We start from the raw sequence: 27,338 nt of genomic DNA on the forward strand, positions 1-27,338 counted from the left end.
TTTATTTTTTTGTTCATTACTTTTATCTTATTTTTATAATGTTTATCGGGCACTAAATTATATTGGTATGTGTAACTCGTGTAAGCTAAAGCTAACTCGATAGCTTTGCCATTGACCCTGCCAGTGAAATGCCTGCTCGAGGACTCGTCGACCCCCGATAACCCTGCCGTCGTGGCAATGGAAAGTATATGAAATTCTGCTTTGACCGGATAACCTCTGTCAATAAGAGAGTTAACACAATTATTTATATTCAATAAAAAAAGATCTCATTGCCTTTGAAACGTCAAATTGGTCATTGTGTGATAATAAGTATTGTTCATATCATATTTAGAACAGAACCACTCTTAGAACAATGTCCTTGACACTAAAGATCTCAGCTACATAACTAGGTTACAGGAAATTACGGTTACGGAGAAATTAAACAGTACTGCTGCCGACTTGATACAATCGACATTGAATCAATTCATAATAGAAGGGCAATAGTCATATCATGATTATCACGCATACTGTCCCCAAGATGTGTCTTTTTCTAAAGTTGTTTTTTGCTGTAGTGGCCTTCGTGTCCTTTCCATATCTATCTCGTTTTAGTACTACTTTTTGTTTTACGATACTGCACTAATCTAGAAGCTTGTTTTCTTTTGCTTTTATTCCCACACGTTTGTTTGAAAAGTAGTTTTACTTATGGTATATTTATATTGGTAACAGCATTGTTATTAGTATGAAACATCGAGAACAATACACCCTGCAGGGTCAGAAACACGTGAATGCCATTATTTATTATAATTAATTCATTAGCTCAGCGTATACATTTCGAAAGTTAAAGGATAAGCTCGAAAGATTTATAATGTAAATTTCTCTTCGTCATTTCTGAAATTGCAAACTGGTTATTTTTATTTATCTTGTGGTCATACGCCACACCGTGTCGTATGTTTAAGATTTTGACACATTAAGGCTAAAGAAAGCTTGCTACCACAAGAGCATGAACTTATTGGTAATTAATGCATTAAATTAAAGGATGTCTCACTATACCTAATAATATTGCCGCAGCCTTACATGCTCGGTCCTCCGCCTGTCTCTTTTCCCTTGATTGACCCCGTCTGCTTCATTACACTCTCTCTTTTGTTTCGTTTCCAAGTCAGACACGGACTTCAGTGCTGCGCATGGCTAATATATCTTCGATTCTATCTGGTTAACTTGTTTTTAGGGTTCCGTACCCAAATTGTAAAAACGGGACCTTATTACTAAGACTCCGCTGTCCGTCTGTCCGTCTGTCCGTCTTGCCGCTGCGCGAGTCCGACTCACACTTGGCCGGTTTTTTTAATTTATTGATTCGTCTACTCAAATGCCAAAACAAAATCTCAAATTAGTTGTGTACTAATTTATAAGTAGTTTGAGAATTAGTTGATTGGCCCGTTTAATTGAAGGGTCGGCAATTTTGTTAGTGCACGGATATTGTCTAGCTAGTCCGTTATTATTTAAAGGACGTGTTTCGATTGTCGCCTTTACAATACACATTGCAGTGTCGCGTGGCCTTTTACTCTGATTTTTTTCGGCCGGATTGCCTCGTGGCAAGATATAGGTACGGTATTAGGTACCTAAGGTAGCCCACCCAAACTTTCAAGTGCTTTTAAAATTGTATACTGTACACCTGTAAAAATCATCAACCAAAAGTTTCGGTTTTCTTTCGAGTTGAAAGCCTTCTGTTTGGGTTTCATTCTGTTTGTTGTTTTGTTGCGAGTGCGTCGGACGGAAGTGGCCTGTGAGTTGTTTGCGAAGGACGGGACCTTATTTGTGGAGTTTAGTGCACCGAGTGTAGGCTGAGTTGCACACGCATACTGTTAACATTAAACATTCATTTTTATATTTTATCGGTTTCGACCATATTTACAATCCAAAAATTTGAAAGTGTTGACAATGTTGAAATTATAAACATCATGTATCTTTTTAAATTTTGCCTTTTAAGATTTGTCTGATTCTAAAAACAAATGTAGGCATAACTTACCCGCGTTTATCCTTTGCTTTGCTTTGTGATCCAAATTCTCATAGTAAAACTCTCGCAGTAGAAACCAACCGGGTTAAACCTTTTCGAACTCTGTTCTATTAACATGAGTATTTTTAATGACCATTGCAATACAAGCTTTATCATTTATTTATTCCTTTAAATATCAGACACATGTTTACCTCACCTACACCTGTTGCAAACTGGTATCCATTATACGAGAATTATGTCGAAAACTTACTAACTTAATTTTATGTTTCCTGTTTGGCGATTAAATTAATGTGTCTGTGATTCTAATTTCGTGCGATGGGCCCTTGTGTGTGTAAATCTGTATTCATTGTTTTTACCTTTTTTGGTTCGACGCCTATTTATTCAAGTGATCTCTTATATTCTTCTTCGGTAATTTCAAAGTACCTAAGACTGATCTAGTTTTTTCTGTAAAACACATCAATAAACTGACGTCACCGATTTAGCTTTGACGTTAGGACTGTATTGTTTGTACAACTGCATAAGGTGCGATTTATGTAAACGAAATGTGTAAGAAAGAAACAGCGATTTGTCGCCTGTAAGTGTTGATGTCAACGAGAGAGAATCTACATACAATCAGATCAAGAATATCATATCCATATCTTTATTATCAGTAGGTATAAGTTGCAATTTAAATTGTGTTTTGACGAGCTTTATTGAACGTCCAATATAGTCTGCCACTTTTTTTGCTTGACGTCGTACATCTGCAAAATAAAATGCACTAAATTTAACGCTCTACTTCACATGCCGCTGCTAAATATGGCGGAGGCCCTAATGGGATCAGTACTACCGAAAATCACGTTTTAATGAAGGTGCGTCGTCATCCAAGGACAACACAAACATTTGTCATACACTGCTGGCACTCTAATATTTGCAAGAAAACAGCTTTGCATGTGTGCGTTACTCGAACTATTGTAGGACAGAAGTAACGTAGATAGATAACACAATAATACTGTGTGTTGTGTCCTGTAGTAGTTTGTTTTTGATGCCCTTACGTTGCGTTTAATGTGTTAAAGAACAATGTGCCATAAAACGTGTTTTATGTTTAAATCTTTTGTGTCTTGGAAAATTTGGCAACGCATCTTTTTTAAAAGATTACAAAATGTATCCAACAAACGATACGAGCTCTTTATATGCAAAACAGTTATATCAAATTGGTAGATGCCTGCTGTGGTAAAATTTTACTTGTCACGGTCTAATATTTTATGCTGAATCATATGTTAGCTTTACCAATAAATATATGAATATGAATATCAGTAATGTTGTAATTTTTCCTCATGTACAGTCGAAGGCAAAAATATCGATTCAGACAAATGCCTCAAAAATATGTGAACACGACTTTAATTGTCTAAGGTGTAAGAGCGTACACATATTTTTGAAATGTTGGGAATGTATATATATTTATGTCCTTGACTGTACCTACTCAATTCGTACTGTATTACTAGACTTATATTGACGTACTGTATTGTTTAAATATGATTAGTTCTTGGTTAACATTGAATTATCTCCACAATATCTTTGTCCAAATAGGACGCGTTCAAGTAACATTCTCCACAGCTGTGTATTTCTTGTTCGTTATACCTCTGCATTCCTCTTCTAATATATTTTTGTTGTTTAGCCTTGACTACTTGGCGTTCTTGACTTTTTCCCTCATTATCACCTTAATAGTTACGGTACTTAAACGTTTCAGAATCGACTTTACCTTCAAGTTATGACGTTTCTACACTGCTATCTCGTTAAACGGTTACAGGGTGTTCTCCATTTACACGTTCCACTTCGTCCAATAAGCAGAGGTGACTGATATCAAATTGGTGGTACTAGAGTACTGATTCGTTGACAAGTGGTTGACAACTACCTTGCCCGAAGCGAGTTTTAAAACCGTGTCTATTAGACTATATTTGTGACGTAACTGTGTAAAACTGGCGCCGGTCTGCCTGGAGACAGGTTTTGTGAATTGTAGCGCGGAAATTCAGGGGACGCCTTTTCTGTTTTAATATGCATTGTGTTGTTATTTGTAATTGTTACTATTATGTTAGTAAAGTTTCGGTTGTATGTTTAATTTGAAAATATATTTTTATTTGATTTATGGCTCATATCATAACTAGAAGAATTCTAAAAATATCCTTTTTTACAAAATATAATTAATCCATATTGGTTCCATTTTTACCGAAGAACTTACCGACTGATGTGCGTTAAGGGTAAAATTATATTTGTGTGTTATTTCTTAGTGCATAGTATCCATTAAACAAATAATATACTTATGCACTGCATACCATTCCCCACAGGCCACAACAGATAGCGGGTTAAAATCCATTTCGTTATTATATTCACTCGATACTTTTGGATCACAATTTCGTAACATATAAATGTTGTATTGTAACACTCAGTGGCTTATTATGCCTGGCGGATTGTATCCTAGTTACGCCTATTATTATTCTAGACTCTCGACGGCTACCTGCGCCTGCGGCTTTGGCACGGCTCGACGCATGAGATCAACAATGTCAAGGATCTATTGCGCAACTCCACCGAACATCACCCTACTATGAATAGACAAATCTATACTTGACCATTAATATTCATGTTCATGGTGACCATGTACATTTGGAAATACCACAACACTTTTTGTTTCAATGATCTTATCTGTCCTTTGAAAAAATAAAATTATCCACTGTGTATGGTATGACTTCTACGTTTATAGTTAATTATAGTTGTGCAAGTAAAAGTTAGCATGTAATCATCAAAGTAAAGACAATGCCGCCATTGTTAACACTTTTAAATTACAGGTTTGCCATATTTAATGACCATTTGCAGTTGTAAAGTTTTTGTCGCAAAATCTGATACATCAATAAGTAATCGATACGTTAGATTAGAAGAAATAAATTTTATAAATGTATTGTATTCACTAACAATAAATAACGTAAGATTTCCTAAGTTAGTGGTTCTAAAACTGTTTTGGACGGAACCCTTTTGGAAAGCGAAATATTTGACGGAGACCCAAATAAATAAAAAACGTTCGTCACTGTGGACCAGATTACAGATATACTTATTATTTTTATAAGTATTCTCGCGCTGCCCTAATAGAGGGTTTGCGGAGGGGTCCGCGGACTGTCCTAAATTAAAAAAAGCTAATTTTCAGAAAGGCCCACGTTCTTGTGAGGGCTTAGAAGTAGGAGAACGGCAAGGGCAGTATTGTTATGCTAGGGTTAAAAGAAGCTCAGATTACAATGTCCTTACATTTGCAGTCGTCAATAAGACGTTTAATTTTCCCGGGAACAGCAGTAAGTCTCGCGCGCTCACATCTCGCGCCGCGGGGTCCCGTCGCCAATGTTTTATGCAGACACACCTTCTCGGAAGATTTGTTTGACACCACCGCCTTTTTGCCTGAATTATTGCTGTTAATCAGACTTTTGTTTTAATTTTGTGTTTTCTTTGGTTCATTATGGATTTGTTTTATCGGCCGTCATTTATTTTGAAACTTTTTTGGCTTTGCTGTTTGCTTTATTGTCTCTGTATTTAGTAGATGTGTATTTTAATTTTGATTTTGTTTTGGTTTGGTATTTCCACGGCATATTTGGCAGTGTTTTCCTTGTCCTGTTCTGGTTTGTGTATTGAAATAAGTGCTTAATATGGATATCGAAGCAGGAATTATTTATTTAATTGAACAATTCACATGACCATGGCGTTGTTAAGGATCACAGTTCATTCAGTTGTCAGTATAATTGACGTATATGTTACAATCAGGCCTCTGCGATCACCTGCATATTCCGTCTGTGTCACTAAACTTAATTACTATTCAAATCTGTGTAATCTGGCTAGGGTTTTGCATAAATGCCTGTTTTATCAACTCGGATAAATCATTTGTACTTGGTTCCCAGCTGCTGTTGAAATTAATCTTCGCAATAAGTTTAATTTGATTTGCAAATGTACTTACTAGAGGCATTTAGATGCCAGGTGTCCGTTGTCTACTGGACTCAATAATTAACCAATTTAATGTTCAATATTCAAAGTCTGGATTAAATATATCTGATTTTCTTTGAGGCTTGTATTTTAAAGGGTTTTAGCATTTTATTTTAATTTAAACCAAATTAAGCCGTTTATTCACAGTCGGAACTAAACATTGATTGGGCGGGTATCAAGTTTTTCTGCCTTTTTGGTCGAACCACAACCGATTCATTATCCAGATGTACAGCCCACTCGGCATTGTATTGCACTTTATTGCATTTATTCCGATAATTATGCATTCGTTCACCGCAGCACGTACTCTATGCCTAGTGCTTTGCCGGTTCTGTAAAGGCACTCAAAAACAGGCCTTAAGGTTTTACGAGCTTGAATCATTTAAATGATATTTGCGTAGAATAATTATCGATAATGGCGTATACGGCTGTAGCGTTATGGGCCCTTTCAGCTGCTGCTACGTATGTGGTCAATTAACATGACTGGATCTACTCCCGCGCACTGGAATCCGCAGCCTCCGAGCCGTTTTAAATGCTAATCGATTCTTAATTAAAACATCGTATCGATACATGCGATGCTAACAATATTTAAATAGATAATAATCTGTGTTTATCGTCGACTGATAAGGCTTAGTAGTACATAGAGTAAGTTGGCAGTAGCTTCGAGCTTATCTGTTAACATTGGCAAGGCAGGAGCTTTGTTCCGCTTAAAGAAAATTCATTTCTTGAGCTGGTGTGATATACCTAAGATTCGATTTTCTGTTGTAATATACTATGAATATATTATGAAAACCGAAATATTCAAAGACAGATAGATAGATATAAGTATAAAAATCTTTACAGTACATATGGTGCTACTTTCTCGCACTAGTGCGTAAAAGAGCACTTTTCGTGCTTGTCGAAAGTTTAAAGGGCCATATGTACTGTAAAACGTTGTACGATACACGTGCGAAAAGGTAATTCGCAACTCGTGCCGATTTAAAACACTCCCTGCGGTCGTGTTTTAATTTATCGCCACTCGTTTCGAATTTCCTCTTTTCCGCACTTGTATCGTAAATAACTATTACAGTACATAATTATGGTGCTACTTTCTCGCACTAGTGCGTAAAGAGCACTTTTCGCGCATGTCGAAAGTTTAAAGGGCCATTATACTGTAAAACGTTGTACGATACACGTGCGAATAGGTAATTCGCAACTCGTGTCGATTTAAAACACTCCCTGCGGTCGTGTATTAATTTATCGCCACTCGTTTCGAATTTCCTCTTTTCCGTACTTGTATCGTAAATAACTATTATTCTTCTCATTATTATAGAACTACTTACTTAGGTAATGTATATTCACAAAAATACGCAGTATCTGATTACTGATGAATGAACGTATGTTTTCTGTCTGACCCTCTTCTGCCGTTAAACCAGCTGGCGAAATGGTTCAAATATATATAAACCGCCAGATTATCTCACGGTTCACAGTTGCATAACCTGTGACGTAAAGCAAGCGATTATCTATTTACTGAAGGACCTGTTCTAGAATCCGGTCCTAGGCACTCGGGGCAGTCGGGGCCCAGACTGTATATCCATTCAGCTAAGGGCTAACGATTCGTGATTGTTTAGCCTATTTACATATCTAATTAGCTAGTAGTTTATGACTTAAATTCCGTTATATCTATCTAATCTGATCGTTTTTTTATGGTCCCACTTTAAATTCTTCATTGTTAAATTTACGCTTAGCTTTACAAGGTATATCCATATAATTTGGGTTAATTGCGATTATTTAGGTATCTATCTATATCGTTCTGAGGATCATTGTTTAATTAATACAACAGTTTCAAGAATTGTTCAGGCACAAATATATAATTAAAAAAAAGACAAGTTTAGAAATTTATATGGCCCTCTCGGTCAAAACATTAAGTTTTAGAGCTCGTAAAAGATTGCTAATATCAAAAGATAAGCATTACACCACCAGACGAACTGGGTCTGGAACCCTCTAGTAACAGGACAAGAGATAAGGAGAGAAAGAGAGCCATATCATACTTCAATATGTACTCTAATGGAGTTCGAAATACCTCAAAAGTTTATAATTCCTTGGCTATGATAACCAATTGTACTCGTAGTTAAACTTGCCTTCCTTTTCATGAATTAGTTATCGATCTAGCTATTATTTCGCCATGACCTTCAAGCTACTGTTTTTGTTTGAATTCGACTTTGTCATGAGGACTAGTTAGGTCATATTAGTCATATACATAAAGTGTCACGTCAACAACATGATTTAATTCATTTCAAAGCTTCACGCGGGTAAATAGTCAACATTCACTTGTGATAAAGTAACTTTAACAGCTTCTTCATATCAGTTTAATAACACGGTTGCATCCTGTTACTTTTAATAGCTTTAGGTACTGTTTACTATTTCAATGCTACGGTTATCTTTATTTTATTACCTACGGATTTAAATTATGAGTGATTTGTCCAGCTATATTCATCTTAACATACCTAAGTAATGATAATAAAAATTAATCGATATAATCTGTACAGCGAGCTGCAAAATTGCATGGCCAAGCACTGGATTAGAATAAAACATCTTTTCATCATACGTTTAAATAACATAGATCACGATATTGATATTCTAATATCGTAAATTATACGATCGGTTGCGATACTTGCGATGTTACATTTCTTTTTGTACCATAAATAGAACACGAGGACCATATTACCGTGCACAGTAAACCTTGGATATCACGAGAATGGTAAAAAAGATGTCTGTCTATTTTTGGCATGTCTTCTGAGGATTATGCTTTAAGAAACTGATCTCTATGATTTAGAAGAGAACATGATTAACGCATTGACACTGTGTTAATGGAATGATAGATGGAATAAGTCAAGCGTGTACCTACTTTTATCACCGTTTTGAACAGGCACAAATTGCCAATTCAATTTAAATGTCCATGGTGAAATTTATGTGATGATACTAACCCATATCACCCATGTATATTCATATACCTAACCCATGAAAACTTATTCCAGAAAACATTTTTCCGGCGTTATTCATAAACGTCTGTCAAAACGAACAAACCGTTGGTAACAGTTGTCCCTATCCTATCTAACATTTCTGTTTGTTAGAAAGAGACAAAATTTAACAGAGGTTTGTAAGAGGTTGCTAAGTTTTATGAATAAGGGGGTTATACTCTCTACGACACCTTGACACCTAATCCTACATCTTAAATAGACATGACGGATGTCTCCCAACGCTTACTGTGGTGCCTTGCTCTAGTTTTCTTTTCTTTTACGCTTTTAATGTGTTCCTTTAAATGTGACCATCTCTTTTTGGTGCCTTGCTCTAGTTTTCTTTTCTTTTACGCTTTTAATGTGTTCCTTTAAATGTGACCATCTCTTTTTGGTGCCTTGCTCTAGTTTTCTTTTCTTTTACGCTTTTAATGTGTTCCTTTAAATGTGACCATCTCTTTTTTGGATCGCTCTTGTGCTTAAGGTCTGTGTGCCTAGTCCCAGTGTGGAGGGACGTATTGGCTATATTTTTTGTTATTCCGTATATAGTATATCACAGCTCAGTTCTGAATGGCAATATCTTGACTAGTTACGTCAAGTAGTTGACATTGGCTCGTGTTTACTTTGGCTCTTAAAATGTCTATAACTCTATATATATATATATACTTACTCTTCTACTTCTACTATTTCTAGGCGGTTTATTTCTTCTTTTATCCCTGACCCAATGGCGGATCTGAATGCTTATATAATTTTAGCTCCAAAAGAAATTTTCTAGACAGTTTTATTTAAAGTATTTGAGCGTCCGTTTTTTGGGAAAAATTAGCTTGAAGAAAAAAATCTGGAAAATTTCATGGATAATTTATATTTCAAACTTTCCGTTTGCATATATTTTGCCCGTTCTTTCAAAAACTTTTCATCCCGACGGTTTTGAGTGCTCGCTCCTCCCGAATGGTGTCTCAGCTAGATTTGTGTTATCGAAGAGATGGCGCGGCAGGTGTTTGCCTACTCGCCTTGACCGCGCACTATGTCCTCTCCAGTCTCCTTTCACTCAGGCTTCGAGATGACTTTGCACCTGGAGCTTGCCGCCTACTTAAATGTTTCTTACGACCACTATTCTAAAAAATCTGATAACTTGAATTTTACTAGAAAACCAAGTTTTCATTTGACACAGTCAAAATTTAATGTCAAACTATCAACATATTATACGATATAGGTAGTTTTATTTTTTGTAACAGGTTTGTGTAACAGACCCGTGCAAAATGTAGCTTAACAGTATTTGCCCGTAACATTGTAATACAGTTGTCATAATAAAATGTTATCTATCACAGCTTTGGTTGCTTTTTCCTGGAGCTGCCTTGATGTTTTTATTCATGTCTCGATCTCTCAAATATATCTACCGATGTCTGTCGCGTTTGATATGAATTACAAAGTGTATGTATGAGTCCTTAAGGCTACCGAAATCACTATATATAACATTATATCCCATTTATACAGAGTGAGGCCTCAATCTGGATATATTTAAATATTATATGTTTGATGATCTTTGAATTTAGGATTTATTTTATTTTATGAGTAAGTTGTTATGTATTTACTTTAATTGCAATTTATTCATATATAATCAAATACAAAGGTAATCCGCCACATATGTGCTTCGTCAAAACAAAACACATATGTAATCCGCACAAGCATTGTCACATACATATTCTACATTAATACTAAAACAAAACATAATTTCTGCAACAAGTGCAGCGTAATTTCGTCAACAACATCTATAAACTAACGCCCATCTCCACCCTGCACCAAGCCCGGCCCGAAAGTTCCCATTATGCTGGCAGCATTCCCACGATGTATGGCGATGGAAACTTGTTGGACCCGCCAAGACCCACAGCGGGGATCATTACTCCTCCCGTAAACGCCTGCCCAACTCCCTAAAAAGCTCCAGAGCCTCATGGAATCACCTAGGAATTAAAAGTGTAACCATCTAACTACTTATTGTAATTGTAATAATAATGTTGCTTCCCCATTGTGTTGAAGAAAGTTACAATTACAATAAGTAGTTAGATGGTTACACTTTCGCATACTGCTTTTCGCATAATTAGAATTTGCAAAATTTCTTTTTGCATAATATTATTTGCCAGAAAACCCTAACCTAACCCACTTAGAAAATTCTGCCAAATGAATATTATGTGAAATGACTATTATGGCAAGTATATTATGGTAAGTAGTATGCGAAAGTATCATTCGACTAAAAGTTTTCTGCGATACGTGTTATGCGAAGTGTATTTCTGACAAATAATACTCTGCCAGATGAGGGGAACCCAATAATGTTAGGTATTATGAAAACGGATGAGTAATATGTGAATATGTGTGATATGCTATTATATATAATTTTGGTTATCTCATATTGATAAGCTTGATATTGATATTCTTATAATTTATGACATTTTGTGTTTTCAACATTCCCTGCATCTTAAAGTATCAGACTTGCTAATTCTGACCCGATCGGTTTGCTCACCATGTATATTTATTACTTATGTTTGACTTTTCGAGAGGTTTGATATGGGTTGACATTGATTTAAGTGGTCCTTTTTGGTAATTCCAAACTTTTGCAAGACCAGTCAGGCATTCGTTTTATTTCTACATGCTTATATATTAATATATTTTTTATAGATGTTCGAAAACAGTTTATTCAATTTATTCCGCTGGCGTGTCTATATAAAATTTATTGGGAGTGAATCGGCTAAGATTAAATAAACCGTCTTATTGTAGTTGTGTTAGTGGTCATGGACCATCGAATACAAGTCTACTGATCAGTTGCGCACCTTACCCCGTCGACTTAAAGTCTACTTTCGTTAAATTTTGGTTACTAGTAATAGAATGGCTTTCATAGATCGGTTGCAACATGGACGTGAGATCAATTTGCTGTGATGAGATCGAGATTGATTACGCTGAGGCTCGTATTATGTGTTCAGTCTTACTTTCTGACCGGTAAAATGAAAAGTTATAATCCCATATATATAAGGTAGACAAGGCAAGGCTATATAAATGTAATAGAACGATCAAATCTGGTTGTAGGTAAAGTATGTCCACGAAAAAAAGTGGTCGTGGATGATCTGGTATAACTTTTTACCGAATGTACATTTTCAAGAAGTTTTTTATTTTAATAATTTGTATATTTTAATACTATACATATAACAAAAATAAAATCGTGTTTTAATGTATGGGTTTGTGTGTTTTCGCCAAATAAATTCCATCAATGATCCTCAGTCATCAATGATGATGATGATGTGTACCTTTCATTGCTTGTACAGCGTATTTTGACAATCTTCACTCGCTTCCCGCTACAATGTCACAACTGTATTTGTATTTTTACAAGCTGTTGTAAAGATACTTCTTAAAACTCATTTATATTTGTGGTAGTCAGGAAGACTCTACTCCAACTCTCCAAGCGGTAGTTTTTTTATATGGGAGGCATTTTTTCGTCAAAAAGTCAAATTCACCAAAGTTAAAGAACGTCAGAACTTGAGATAGTTCTCTAGATCTAAATCTGAATACAATTAGAAAAATTGTTTTCTTTGTGAAAAGAGGACGTCATAACTTATGACGTCCTCCAAATTATACCTTATGACTCATAAGGTATAATTTGGATTATCTAATGTAAAAAATACTATATATATTGCAGGAAAACTTGGTAAAGACTGCCAGAAGACGCTGTACAAGAAAACATTGGTACCATGGGATATATGTATATTGTTAAAATTCATATAGGTATATCATGTTTGTATTTCTAATATGTAGTTTGATATCCACAAATTACGTACAAAACGTGCTGCTTAAAAATTCACATTCATATATAAGATTTACACTATTATGTGCATGGCCACTTTTTTCTGTGGATAGACTTTAGGTACAGAAACCAAAAGTATCAAACACGTAATCAAAGCACAATTTAATAGGTATATCATAAATTCATATAGGTATATCATGTTTGTATTTCTAATATGTAGTTTGATATCCACAAATTACGTACAAAATGTGCTGCTTAAAAATTCACATTCATATATAAGATTTACACTATTATGCATGACCACTTTTTTCCGTGGATAGAATTTAGGTACAGAAACCAAAAGTATCAAACACGTATCAAAGCACAATTTAATAGGTATATCATAAATTCATATAGGTATATCATGTTTGTATTTCTAATATGTAGTTTGATATCCACAAATTACGTACAAAACGTGCTGCTTAAAAATTCACATTCATATAAAAAAATTACACTATTATACATGACCACTTTTTTCCGTGAATAGACTTTAGGTACAGAAACCAAAAGTATCAAACACGTATCAAAGCACAATTTAATTTTGCCAAAACAGATCTGTTTTTAGGACTGAAGACCAATTCGGCTTATTATGTCGAGTTCGTGTCGCGCAGGTCATCCATGATAAATGTCTCGGCGCGGTGGTAGTGGTAGCAACAACCTGCCGTGCCGCGCTAGTCCGCGTCCCGTTATCACTGTAGCGAGCGATAGCGCGCGATAATCCGCAATTGCATAACTTTTGTATCTCGGCGTGCAGTTACCAATGCGCTTCATCAAGTATCGCTCGTTAAAACGCGCACGTCACAGTAAATAGATCGGTTTTTCTGTTCATAGAGCTCTTAGACTCGGCTCAGTGCTTAACCCGGAGTCGTCGGTGGTCATCGGCCTGGTGAGTTTCGCAAGTCCTGTTATCTGTATGACTCGTTTCACATTAATATTCCACAGGAGCCGTTAATGCGAACTTAGCTAGCTCTTGGTGACAGTTAATTCAGCTAGAGAACATCCGTAACTTGACCCGATACGTGACGCACCGGACAAACAAAACAACGCGACTTTTTTCTAATTCTACGTGTAAATTGTAAAACGATACGGGCTTAAAAAGCTGAGAGACAAAGACATTCCGTAGACGAGACGAGAGGGAATCTTCTGTGAGGGCGGCGCGCAGACGGCTTTCATCGTATGTAAATACGTGTCCCGCAAAAAACGTATGGACGACCAATAAAAACCCTGTGTGGGGAGCAGGGCCGGGCGTCTCGCGGGCGCACTCGCAGCCGCACTCTGCAGTTGCATTCGGCCGCGCCGACGCGCGCACGCAGCCTCCACCCTCGCCCTCACTATGCGCATGCCTGCACCACCGACGATCCTAGTTTTTGCAGTATTTCGTTAACCACTAGAACTTCGCGTGCGATCCGTTTCTGCTTCGCCGATCGCGTAGATTAAGGGTTGCGGACCGCTCAATTGTGTCAGTCGCTCTTGAGTTGTGATTATGAAGTGAGTTAGCTCAACAAATTGGAGATAAGCGTGTCGCACTTAACCTACCTTAAGTATGTGCTCGTTCTGATATGTGCCTCTTTTGTCGCAGGGCGAACGCGGTCGCTCCAGTACCAGCGGGCGGGGAGGCGAGCCCCGCGGGCCTGCCGGTCGAGGACGCCATGAGGGGAGTCGAAGGGACACCAGAGGAACAGGAAAAATTAGCGGCAGGAAACAACAATGGCTCCCTGGACTGCAAACTGCCGCCCCAGCAGGCCGTCCCTCGCTCCGCCTTCCATTCCACACGAGTCTTCATGCTGGTTTTCCTGTCCGGTTGGGTGCTGCAGGGGATGTTCCTCACGTATTTCGTGAGCGTGACGACAACAGTTGAGAAACTTTTTAAGATCGAGTCGAAGACAACTGGGACGTTGCTGGCGGCGACGGAGATCGGTCAGATATGTACGGCGTTGTTTTTGACGTATCTGGCGGGGCGAGGGCACCGGCCGCGATGGATCGCGTGCATGATGCTGGTGCTGGCCGTGGGGGTTATCGGCTGCGTGCTGCCCCACATGAAGTACGGGACGGAGCTGTTGGATGTTCACTTGGATTCCCACAGAGGCGGGGCAGCTCCGATCTGTTCCAACGGAACGACGAACAACAGCTCGTGTGACGCCGCGCACGTGCAGAGCACCGCGAACCGCGCGTCGATGACGGCGGTGGTGATTCCGTGGCTGTTCGTCTGCCTGCTGGTCGTGGGCGTGGGACAGACGGGCATCGCTACGTTGGGGATCCCCTATGTCGACGACAACGTTGGCAGCCGACAGTCGCCACTCTACATGGGTAAGTGTTTATTTTGATACTTCAATTAAAGACACAAAGGGATAGATGGCGACTTTTCTAAATGTTGGAATACTGAAATACAGTGAACTCTTTTTACCACTAGCCCTCCCAACTGTTATATCTTGAGAAGCGCGAAAGTCCACCATTTCTTTAAAATAAAAAAAAGGGCTTAATTTTATGTCTTGGCCTCCTAAACGTCCGGGGCAAAAGCAATCTAAGCTTGTTAAATTAAATATACGCTATCTTTTAATAATTAAATATAGTAACATTTTGTATTCTTTTTATTCTTTGTCGTTTGACTCTTGACAGAGTGGTCGTTTTCATCATTTCAGTGATTGGTGGCAAGCTTCACAACCCGCCGCCATCCTTCCCTGTACCTATTAAATATAATGTAAAAAGTCTAGTATACGTATCTGTTAAATTTCTCCGAGTTTAACTAACTTTAACTTTCTAATATTCTTAAAATTGCCAACGTATTTAATTTATCTTAAATAAAGAAAACACTCATATGTACACAATATAAAACAAAAAAAAATGTTATGCCCGTTGAAAATGCTTAGTGGCCCGGGTTCGAGGAAAAATTCAAACCAAATTATACATAATCATAATGCCTTGTTATATCGTGCAGCAGACGTTTAAAAAACTCGTAAAACAAACAACAAGCCCACGAGAAATATAATTATACCTGAAGTAAGCCAATGGTAGGTAGAATCTTGGTGAAACAAATTCAAAATATTGTACCCAACACCTACTTATTGTAACCCAATATTCATATGCAAATAAATCATTCATTCATTCATTCAATGACGCCTCCGAATTTCCATAATATGGCTGGTGCAATAAATAAAATCAATTCGCCCGCACCGCGATCGTTAAGATAGCGTCATAATTAATTGTTTACTGCAATTAAGATCCATTGGCGCTCGCACGAAAGCTCAGTGCGTTGCACTCGATGCAGGAATCGATTAAGATCGTTTCAATCGATTGTTACCGATGAAAATCACATAAAGGTGAATAAATCAGGCGCGCGCGGCCCACGCCGCCCGCCCTCCGAGTTGCGTAAGTAATTAACCGGTGCGTAAAATGCGGCTTGTTGCCATTGTATTATTTGTATTCCGAGTGTAAACCTACAACTATGTAATGGTTTCTCTACACGATGGCCCAGCGCTGGACCAGCGAGATGCCCATGCGATGGTTATATGGCTCTCTACACGATGGACCAGCGAGATGGCCATGAGATGGTTATATGGCTCTCTACACGATGGACCAGCGAGATGGCCATGAGATGGTTATATGGCTCTCTACACGATGGACCAGCGAGATGGCCATGAGATGGTTATATGGCTCTCTACACGATGGACCAGCGAGATGGCCATGAGATGGTTGATAGCACGCACTATAGAATGGGCCACGTATAAATGCGTGCCTTTAATGTGTGGAAAAACACAATATAAGGAATGAAATAAATTCATTTGTATTTTATTTTGTATTTCAAAAAACCGACACCGTGGCCATCCCATCGCCATCCCGCCGCGCCATAAGCCATCCGACACCACTACCCTCTCTACACGCTGGCCCATCTTAGTGGACCAGTATGATCAATCAAACGATTAATATTTCATTGCATGTTTGAGAAAAGTCTCTTATACCTATTTTAAACGACCCTGTTTTCAAATGTATTGTTTGGCTTATGCTCTCTTCAAATAGTACGAGAGAGTATTGTTTTAATAACTCGTCCCTCTTATTTTTTATTGGAAACACGAGTAAATCCGACTGCTTATAGACATCAGATAAAGGATAGCTACAAAAAAAAAATATTTTTTGCAAAGACACACCTTTTTGTTAACTTCGTCGACCATTCATTAGTATTAGATCATATTACAATGTAATAAGATATACCACCGGTTAGTTTAGTATGCTGTTGTACATTTGTTGTGTCTGCGCAGAAACTGTTACGCACACGAGCTAGTGTAAGCCGATACGATTACGACTTGCACTATACAGCAGTAAAACAACTTTTTACATACGAATTGCTGGGGTCAAATGAACAGGAGTCTGGAAGAAATCTGAAAGTTTGTGCGCAAACATAATCTTTTACCCTAAGTAAAACGTATAATATGTATAATGTCTGTCTTCAATCATTTTTTAAGTCTCAAAACGAAGCTCAGCGCGATATTTGTGATCTTTTTCGATTTTATGTTGTATTCTGATAATGGATTCGAAAAGACATTATATTTTTCACACCAAAACTGGTTATTTTCTTACTCGACAAAAATGTCCGAATGGTCTCACATTCCTTATTAATAAGTAGCTATTAATGTTGGTGAAATAGTATAGTAAGCGTACTAGAACTGTAATTTGTCCCATCCAAGAGACGCAGGTAGTTTTACGATAGATGCTGCTCTCTAGGATTTCTAGGAAGCTTTGGTCCAATTACGAGTATATCTTCTAATGGAAATAAATAATTTATTGTTACGTCACATTTGAAACACTTTGCTTCCATTTTCTTTGTTTGTAGTCGTTTGACGTCTTTTGATACTTTACTTGGTCATTTATTTGAGTGCTGCCTCTTTGCCCCTTATTTTGCGTCTGTACTTGTTCGTTTGAATCCGCTGAAAAAAGGAACGTTGTGCAGAATGTACTAGTGTTCTACTGAGATTGGCTCTTCTTCTCAAAATATTTCGGACCCCTGTAGTAAAGCTATCGTTCAGCTTGGGCGATAACGCATAACCGCAAACATAACACTGTTCTGTCCAAAACGGTACAAGTTCCATACAACTTGTATGAAACTTATAACCGTTATTCACTAGCCACAGTTTATTTATAATACAAAATGCATGTGCTTGTACGAGTGTCCGACTCGCCCTTGAGTTGTACCAATTACTAGCTGATAGCGTTCAGGATATTGGTCCATTGATAACTACAGAGTGCATTCTTTCATAAGAGTGTAGTAGGTTAATGCTTCAACTGCTCCATTTATCTCAGAATAGGTTGAGTGGACCAGTTGAATTTATTAGATGGTGCTCTGTTTAGTCGTTATTTAATGGTTTATGAAATTTTGTTTGCGCGAAATGTCTCAAATCATATTTAAGGCCCAGTCTCTAGTCTTGAATAAATTTGCTTTTTGCTTCACAATTTTAAATATTTTATGGTCCAACGTGTGGGACTTTGATCGGATTTTCGATTAGATCCTTAGAACTACGTATCAAATGCCACGTTTTTTCCTTCTAAATTGTAGTTCCATTGAAGTAGACATACCTGATCTACATCCATTTATCATCAGAAACATATCCATGAACCGCTATTTAATTGTTGTAACTTGATCGCTGTATGAAGGTTCAGCTACTTGTTAGACTTTATCATTCGGAAAATTTCTCATCACCAGATTTTTCCTAATGAAAACCACATGTAATCTCGATTAAAGGGCGAATAGACGAAATATCTAAATATACAAATTATTAAAAACATTTTATTCAGTTGCATAAGTTTGCTCTCGATCGCTAATTCGAATATCAATTTGTGGTAACGATTGTTGACCTGAATTGGGGCGCACTGGACGTCCCCAATAGGGCTAATATGTGATATATAATAGCACAGAATTCAGGTCATATGCAATATCAGTATACATTTCCATTAATAAGACGAGCAGGAAAAAAATTCAGAAAACCACAGGCGATGACGTCGTGGCCAGAAGCTTTTGCAATCTTGATTGGGATTGGGACAGTCGATAGCAAAAAGAGCTATTTAAGTGGAAACACAACACATGCAATAGGCGTCATTATATGTATGTATGTATGTATGTACATCAAAATGATCTGAATAAAAGTCTATTTTCAAAAGTATGCAGTTCAATTTGAAGTACAGTAGCGGCAAATAATCTATCATATTTTTTTTAGCTATGTCCATGAAATTTACAAAATGAAAACGACAATTCAAATAAATTAGGGTAGGTACATTTTTAAAATAATTAGTTTGCCTGAGTTTTCGCAGTAGCCCGGTGGGTATTAAATTGTAAAGTAATGATTCGATTTAATTTTTAAACCAGAGGCTATAACGATGGCGAAAGATCGATCTAGCTAGGTATTATTGTTGGTAAGATTCGCTTTTGAGTGTTTTCAAATAACAAATTCAATATTTATTACCTACACACATTAATAAAGTGTGTAAAGTCCCCAATGCCCCCAGCCCTAACGTGGCTGCCTGTTGCCACGTGATGTAGGACGTAAGTATACATATATATGGTCAGTGTTGGCCAAAACGTTAATGCAATTAACCATTAACCAGTACAAATTGAACCGTAAACTGTAAACCATCCGTTACGGCTTACGGTTCAATTTGTACTGGTTAATGGTTAATTGCAATTAACGTTCGGCCAACACTGTATATGGTCGTGATGATGATACAATCATTGTTTATATATTTGATTTTTTTTTCTGTGTAGTTATAATAAATAGTTCTGTTACACAATAGCAGGAAATCACACGTTTGTGTATAATTGACAGTATGTTGTTCCGATCATATCACTAACAATAATGCCTGTTCCCATTTTCCATATCGTCTATTCATGACCAGTCTGCATTATCAACTCCCGTCGCGAGTCTAACCACCTATTGCATCATAGAAAATAGGCCGTGTAGCAAGCCACGTGCTCCATCCAATTGAAATGCAATAAAATTAAGAAGTAAAAGGTGTAGCTCTATTTCAGTAGCGCATCTGTGCCACCGGGCCGCCGTCTGACAATTTGAGCTTGTTGCCGCATTTGTAACTACCACGTTAACTTTGCCTTCACTAGGAGAGCTAGTGGCCGGGAACAGCAGGGAATCCTTTAGGGAATTGACAGTTCCAATTTTGAATAGCGAATTGGTTAAGTTTGTCGTAACGCTCTGAAGTTACCGATGCGTTTGGAGCACTAAGAGTTCTTGTAAAAGGAAACTGACATTTTATGTCAGCGTATTTTGGTAGAGTGATCTTTTGTGACGTTGAAATGTTAATTGTGTTAGATTTTTATCTGTTTACGTTTGTAATTTACAGTATACACATTTGTAACCTGCGCTGAGTGTCGTAGCAATTTTGGCTGCCTTGTCAGGTCACGGTAACTACTTTTTAAACTTAAAAAAAATCCAAGTAAATACCCAGTAGTCCTCGTTTTGTTGTATTCATTTAAATTTAAATATAAAATATATTTGTTCTTATATATTTCACAGAATTTTACTTCGTTCATTCCATTGTCAAACGTTATTCTCCGGAAACGTTAGAATTCTCTCGGGATTTCAAGAGCGAAGTCTATGATGTGAACCAAATTCCCGGTTTCTGTAATATCGGGCAGTGGGCCGGATTTCTTAATGCGTTGGCCACGCGTGACAGGACGTGGCATCTCCGCGCTTGTTAGGGAGGGCTTAAAATACATTCGTTTCCTTGATCAATTTGGGAGCTAAAAAGAATACATCTTCACTCAAACTGTGATGTACCATATCTTTCTAGCCTCCACACTTTCCACCTTATCTCTTCTTATTGAAAAAACAAATTGATACAAAAAGGTAAATCGACCTAGCAGTGGCAAGTACCTACTCTTATCATCTCTCTGTTGATCTAGCATATTTGCGTTTGAGGAAAACTTCAGTCAGTGTTATTATTTCCATTCACTATTTCACTGGCAGCCTTGCAGAAGTTTTTAAGAATGTGGCGGTTTCTAGGAAGGTTAAGAGAATAATCTTTGGTGATAGGGAGGCCTTCGAACCTTTGACGAAATTAGCTCCATGCATGAATTTATTTTTATTTTTGGATTCATAATTTATATCGTTGGAACACCGGAAATGATAAAAATACTTTTGTAAACCTTAACATTATTTTATTAAAAAATATTTAAAATGTTGAAAATTTTTGAGCGGTTGAAACGCTTATAATTTTTGGCGCGAATTCGACAGAGCGTGATGACGTCACACGTTGGGCGGCCCAACTGACGTTTGCTACTAATGACACTAATCTGACGAACGCGTGACGTCACGTGACGTTTCGAGCGTTTCGCTCACTAGCTTTTAGCGGGCAAATTTTTGTACTTTTTATTTATAATTTTAAGTAATTAAATGGTAATTTAAAAACGGAAATGCATTTGTAACATGATATAACGGTAACAAACATCCGAATAAAACATATTTCGTTCAAATACTTCATGCATGAGGCTAATTGTTTATTTTTGCCCCTTCTATAGTAGAACTACGACTAGCATTAGCTCTAAGATCTGAGCAACCCAGGTGGGACTTCAAATTAATTGTGCAGATATTCAAGTTTAACAACTAGAAAAAACACGCGATATATTTATGACATCACATAGTCCAATGCAACATGCAACGCATGCCGCTACGCGTGCTCCACGTTTCGCAACAAGTACCTAAAGCTATCATGTTGCACTATCATGAGTTGGCATAGGTCAGTTTCTACACGATTATTTAGATTAAACCCCTCCACTCTCGCGTTCGCGGCTTCGCGCCGCGATTCGCACACGAGTGTGGACAGAGCTTTACAATCAATTTCGCCGATTAAACAAATGACGAATCCATACATTCGCATATCAAGTGAGTGTGATTATTTTTGTGCATAATAAATGCGTGTGTCCTGGCTCACTGATTCATCAACGCAGAAACTACAAACGATAGAAAGTTGAAATTTACACACTAGGTTGCATTTATAAAGTGTACAAGAGATAAGAAGCGATTTTGAAAAATTCAACCCCTAAGGGGGTTAAAAAGGGGACGAAAGTTTGTATGGGGATCAAGATTTTACTTAGGAACTTGAAACTTCGTGAAAAGGTATTAAAATAGAAGAAAAGTACTTTCAGCGTTTCTGAAAATTCATCCCCTGAGGGGGTTAAAAAGAGGATGAAAGTTTGTAACAGGAGCGATTTGAGTAGGGACTTGAAATGAGCAGGAAGAGAAAATATTAGAAAGTACGAAAAATAATTTCTATCTTGATGTGTTTATTCTATCTTGATCTGTTTATTGTTTCATTCTCAATTGCTCAAAGGTTGACTGGAAGAGATCCCTTATAGGGATAAGTCCGCCTTTGTACATTGTATATATTTATGTTCTTTTATTGTGTTTGTAATCTGTCTTATGTACAATAAAGTGTTTACATACATACATACATAATTTTAATGGTTTTGAAAATTCAGCCCCTAATAAGGGGTTGAAAGTGTGTTTCGGGAAATAAATCCACGCGGACGAATTCGTGGGTAACAGCTAGTTTTTGCATAATTATGTTGCAATATCAAATGAATGTTAACAACCAAAAGTCCAAACTAAAAGAGTATAATTAATATAGTATAATTAATATTAATTATATTCTTTTAGTTTGGACTTTTGGTTGTTAACATTCATTTGATATTGCAACAAGGTAACCAAATAATTTTTTTAATAGATAATACGATAGTGTTATAAGCATAATATTCATATAAATATTCAGGTCGTATTTGCATTAAGAAGATAATGGTAGTTAAGTGGTAAGGATTGCGAAACTTCTAATGCTGTGACCCGTGTTGAACCCAAAAAGTCAAATAACATTACTCATTTTGTGCGCACTATTCGGTGAATTATGAATATGCATTTAGCGACCGGTTTTAGGTCTCTACGTTTACAAGAATTGATAAAATCTAAGGAGCATAAGAAAAAAGGTATACCTATCGATCTTCTGTAGAACATCCGTATTTTCATTTGTTGAGATGGATTTTCAAAGCCATTTCTTTAAGAAAAAAAGGCGTGCGGATAAATGAGTATTTGGCAAAAAATCTATACTTAACATCGGACAAAAGATCTCCGGAATACTGAGGTTGAGGTTGTTCTTTAGGGTTCCGTACCCAAAGGGTAAAAACGGGACCCTATTACTAAGACTCCGCTGTCCGTCTGTCCGACTGTCTGTCAGCAGGCTGTATCTGCAAGCTGTTCATGAACCGTGATAGATTTTCACAGTTGATGTATTTCTGTTGCCGCTATAACAACAAATACTAAAAAGTACGAAACCCTCGGTGTGCGAGTCCGCTTGCACTTGGCTGGTTTTTTCCCAACGGCCATGCAGTTCCGGGATACTTTCTCAGCAAGTCGTAGAACAGTCCATCGGTACCTGGTGTATAGTTTGAATCTTCTCAAATGATTTTTACGGCAAGGACCCTAATCTGTTAAATAAAAGCCATTGTTTCTTTTGTGGGAGCGCGTGGCCATTGTGCCTGAGCGCGTGCCACGCGCTGAGAAACTATGGCCACGCGCTCAGTCACAATGGCCACGCGCTCTTATAAAAGAAACAATGGCTTTTGTTTAACAGATTAGGGTCTTTGTCGTAAAAATCATTTGAGAACATTCAAACTAGTCTGCATCTTCTCAACGATTTTTACGCCTAAGACGGTAATCTGTTAAACAAAAGCCATTGTTCCTGTTATCCGAGCGGTCGGCCATTGTGTGCCATTGAGTCTGAGCGCGTGCTACGGCGCGTGCTATCGTCAGACACAATGGCATACAATGGCCGATCGCAAGCAGAAAAGGAACAACGGCTTTTGTTTAAAAATCATATGAGAAGATGCAGACTTATAACAATTTTTGTAAACGTCTGCAAAGATGTGTCTGCTTAGAAATAAGCTAAGTACATTCGATATGTGTCGTGTCACACATAGTGTTGGTTGGGACTCGAGTCCTTTGAGTCCTCTGCTTCAAGTGTTTTTCAGACTCTTATAATTAAATCTAAACTCGAGTTCTTTTCAACTTGTTAGTGTCCCGAGTATTTTGTAGAGACTTGAGTCCTTTTCAGAGAGCTCTTGATTTTTTTACAAACAATTTCGAAATGAATTGTCTTTATGTAAAATTTGTAGATAATGTGCACAAATCATACAACAACGCCTAATTTCTTTACAGTTATTTAGGATAACCCTATAAAAATGTTGACGGAGTCTTTATTCGGAAGCTCGAGTCCTTTTGAGTTGCTCGTTGAGAAAAGACTCGACTCGGGACTTAAAAGACTCAAAAGTGTTTTAATCGCCGAGTCTCGTAAAAACGAGCTGAGTTCTTCAAATTCAGACTCAAAAGACTCGAGTTCCTACCAACACTAGTCACACATCGCTTATTTAGGTGATTCGGACTTCCTCGGTATTAATGTAATAGTCACGCCTACAACAAAGTTCAATGAACCGTCGATTGATTATAAATAATTATGTCGCACAATAAATAATAATTGCAGTTGGCTAACGAGCTAACGACCGATGTATTTTAAGAAATTGTTATTTAATTGCATATACTGTTAACCTCTTAACCTGATTTTGCCGAAATGTATTTCAGGCACCTTTTATTATAAAGCCTATTACTATTACTTAAAACAGTATCTATAGGCGGTGTGGTGGTATACTTAAACAACTCATTTAAAAGTGGAAAATCTGGGAGACCGAGCTTTGCTCGGAAAACATACAAAAACTCAAAAATGCGCGTTTTCCCAGTGATAAGACCTAGCTAGATCGATTTTATCAAATTTCATCAAAATCGTTAGAGCCGTTTCCGAGATCCCCGAAATATATGAATATATATACAAGAATTGCTCGTTTAAAGGTACTCATACTCATACTCATTTATTAATAATAAGTAAGTAAGTAAGTAAGTAAGTAAGTAAATATTCTTTATTGCACCAAAATTATACATTTTACATACATGTAAAACTACAAAGAAATATTTAAAGAAAAAATAGAACCAGGTAACAACAGGCGGTCTTATCGCTAAAAAGCGATCTCTTCCAGACAACCTTTGGGTAGCAGGAAATGTAGAATATTGTTACATATTACAAAAATTTTATTTAATTACATTAATAAGAATAACGTATCATATTGGAATTATTGGGTGGCCGTATATACGCCGTACACATAGAGGCTTTTACATTGTGAACAGGGAGTGGGAATAATTTTTAGTCCAATATTTTCGGTGTCCATTTTTTTCGGTTAACAATAATTAAAAGAATTGATTTCTCTTGCGGTGGCCAGCTGCTGCAGTGAAGTACCTATAGTATAATTAGTTATAGAATGGAGAATCCAAAATCGTTATTGGATCACAAAATAAGCTGCGCTGACTCGTAGCAACAATGCCGGCTATCTCTGCATTTATGCGTTATAATTATGTTTTTATAAGGAAAGAAGAGCAATAAATACCTTTCTAATTATATCATCGATATGAGATTGTAAATAGCACTGTGATGACCTTATTTGTCACAGCGAACGGGCAAGGTTATCACTGAAAGGCAGGGCTCGCATTCGTATCGGCTTGTTTGTGTTTTTTCTCAAACATGCAATGAAATATTGATATTATGTTCTTCATATTAGGCTGGGAAGTATCACGTCTCGGGCGCGGCTAGACGAGAGGTCTTTAATGAAATTTCATACAAAGTTGCAGGCCTAGGTCGGGAAGTAGTTCTTTTTTAATTTCCATTTTACATATATTTGTGACACAGCATCATGGCATTCATCCATTAAAAAAAAACCGGTAAGCAATATTTGCTTTTTGGATCGTTATGATTATGACATTCTGCCACTACGCCTATAAAAAAAAAACAATAAACGATGTTTGCTATAATTTGCAGCTTTATTTATATAAGATTGACATTATTGACATGAACATAATAAATAACACATTATTAACAAATTCCAATAAATGTGAATTGCAAATTAAAGTACAATAAAAAATATTTCATTTAAATAGTAGCGGTAAAATGTCTACTCAAACACGGTTAGGTATTTTTTAAATCGTTCTGGAGGCAAAGTTGAACATTTTCATTTTGTAAGTAATTCTGTTTTATTGGATTTGTTGGGCGTTGTTGATTGTATTATTTAATATGAGTTCCGATGAAAATATGATGAAAAATGAATATTAATTTACTCCTACAAAATTGAGAGCGGAAGCAAGCAAAGTCAATTCTGGACTTAAAATAACTTGCTGCCGCCAAAATCAAAGGCGGAGTATATGGATGCTTAAGGCAATTTTATAAATTGAAAAACAAAGAATAATGCTCACAGTTTATCAGAAAGTTTTTGTGGCATATTTTAAAGAACTGAATGAAACTATAAAATCTTCAACACGGTGGGAATTGTACTTCATGCTTAAGGCAACGATGTATGTGAAGCATAATATCAACATAATTAACTATGTAAACTTATGAAATAAAACTATGAAAACGGATTATATCGCGTATATTCACCCGTTGACCACGAACGCTGTAAAGAGTTCGAAACGTCGGGATGTATTATAAATTCAATATACGCGATATAATCCGTTTTCATAGTTTTATTTCATGAGTAACTATCGCGGTAACCGAAGACAATATTATGTAAACTTAGTTATGTGGCTAAAACGACAAATATGCAATGCGAAAAAAATCAGATACATAAATATATCTTGAAAATGTGTGTAATAAATTGACAAATTACATGAGTAATATATGTATACGACACGTGTGATAAAGATAGGTATAGGTGGTAGTTATATTTTGTGTCTAGTTTACTTTCAGTTTCTCTAGAAATAAAACTTTGATTTCGTGGAGATTTCTTTATTTATTTCATTGCATGTTTGAGAAAAGCACTATACATACATCGGCGTGAATAGGGGTTGTCAGCCTCATAACTATCATATGCATTCGGCTGGCAACCCCTTACTTCCCAGCCTCTGTAGTAATGTACTATTAACTCATTCGCTTGCCCTTGTCCCATTCACTTGGGGTCGGCGCAGCATGTCTTTTTCTTCCATACATCTCTGTCACCCGTCATCTCATCATTCACTTGCGTTAGTTTCATATCATCTTTCACACAGTCCATCCACCTTTTCCTCGGTTTTCCTCTCCTCGTACTTCCCTCCACATTCATTCTTAATACCTTTCTCGTCACATGACTTTCATCCCTCCGCATCACATGCCCGTACCATGCTAGGCGATTTGCCCTTACTTTTTCTGTTATGGGTGCAACTTTCAGGCTTCCTCTTATATACTCATTCCTTATCCTATCCATTCTCGTCACGCCACACATCCACCTTAACATTCTCATCTCCGCTACATGCAACTACCTGTCTACAATCAATACATAACATGTCCGATGCATTCGTCGTAATTTTTCGTCGGTGGTCCGATTCGTAAAAAAATTAAACCTTTAAAATGCGTAATTCGTCAATTTTGACAATCGACGAGCGTTAATTCGAGACAACATCGGTTAATGATGCAGTTGGACC

The 27,338-nt window shown here is 37.1% G+C and overlaps 1 protein-coding gene across 3 annotated transcripts in view; it reads left to right on the forward strand.

The window, feature by feature from the left end:
• LOC134756070 (solute carrier organic anion transporter family member 74D-like) overlaps positions 1-27,338 on the forward strand; it is a 72,270-nt gene that overhangs the window by 19,506 nt on the left and 25,426 nt on the right. For 2 of the 3 annotated variants that reach the window (XM_063692875.1, XM_063692874.1), the window contains exon 2: positions 14,381-15,108. In XM_063692875.1, the coding sequence (XP_063548945.1) occupies positions 14,451-15,108 (658 nt within the window). In that variant the 5' untranslated portion in view covers positions 14,381-14,450. Of the gene's footprint in view, positions 1-13,897; positions 14,290-14,380; positions 15,109-27,338 lie in introns of those variants that run through there. The other variant, XM_063692873.1, reaches the window with a different exon arrangement.

This window comes from Cydia strobilella, chromosome 3, assembly GCF_947568885.1.
Source record: "Cydia strobilella chromosome 3, ilCydStro3.1, whole genome shotgun sequence".
Classification (NCBI taxonomy): domain Eukaryota; kingdom Metazoa; phylum Arthropoda; class Insecta; order Lepidoptera; family Tortricidae; genus Cydia; species Cydia strobilella.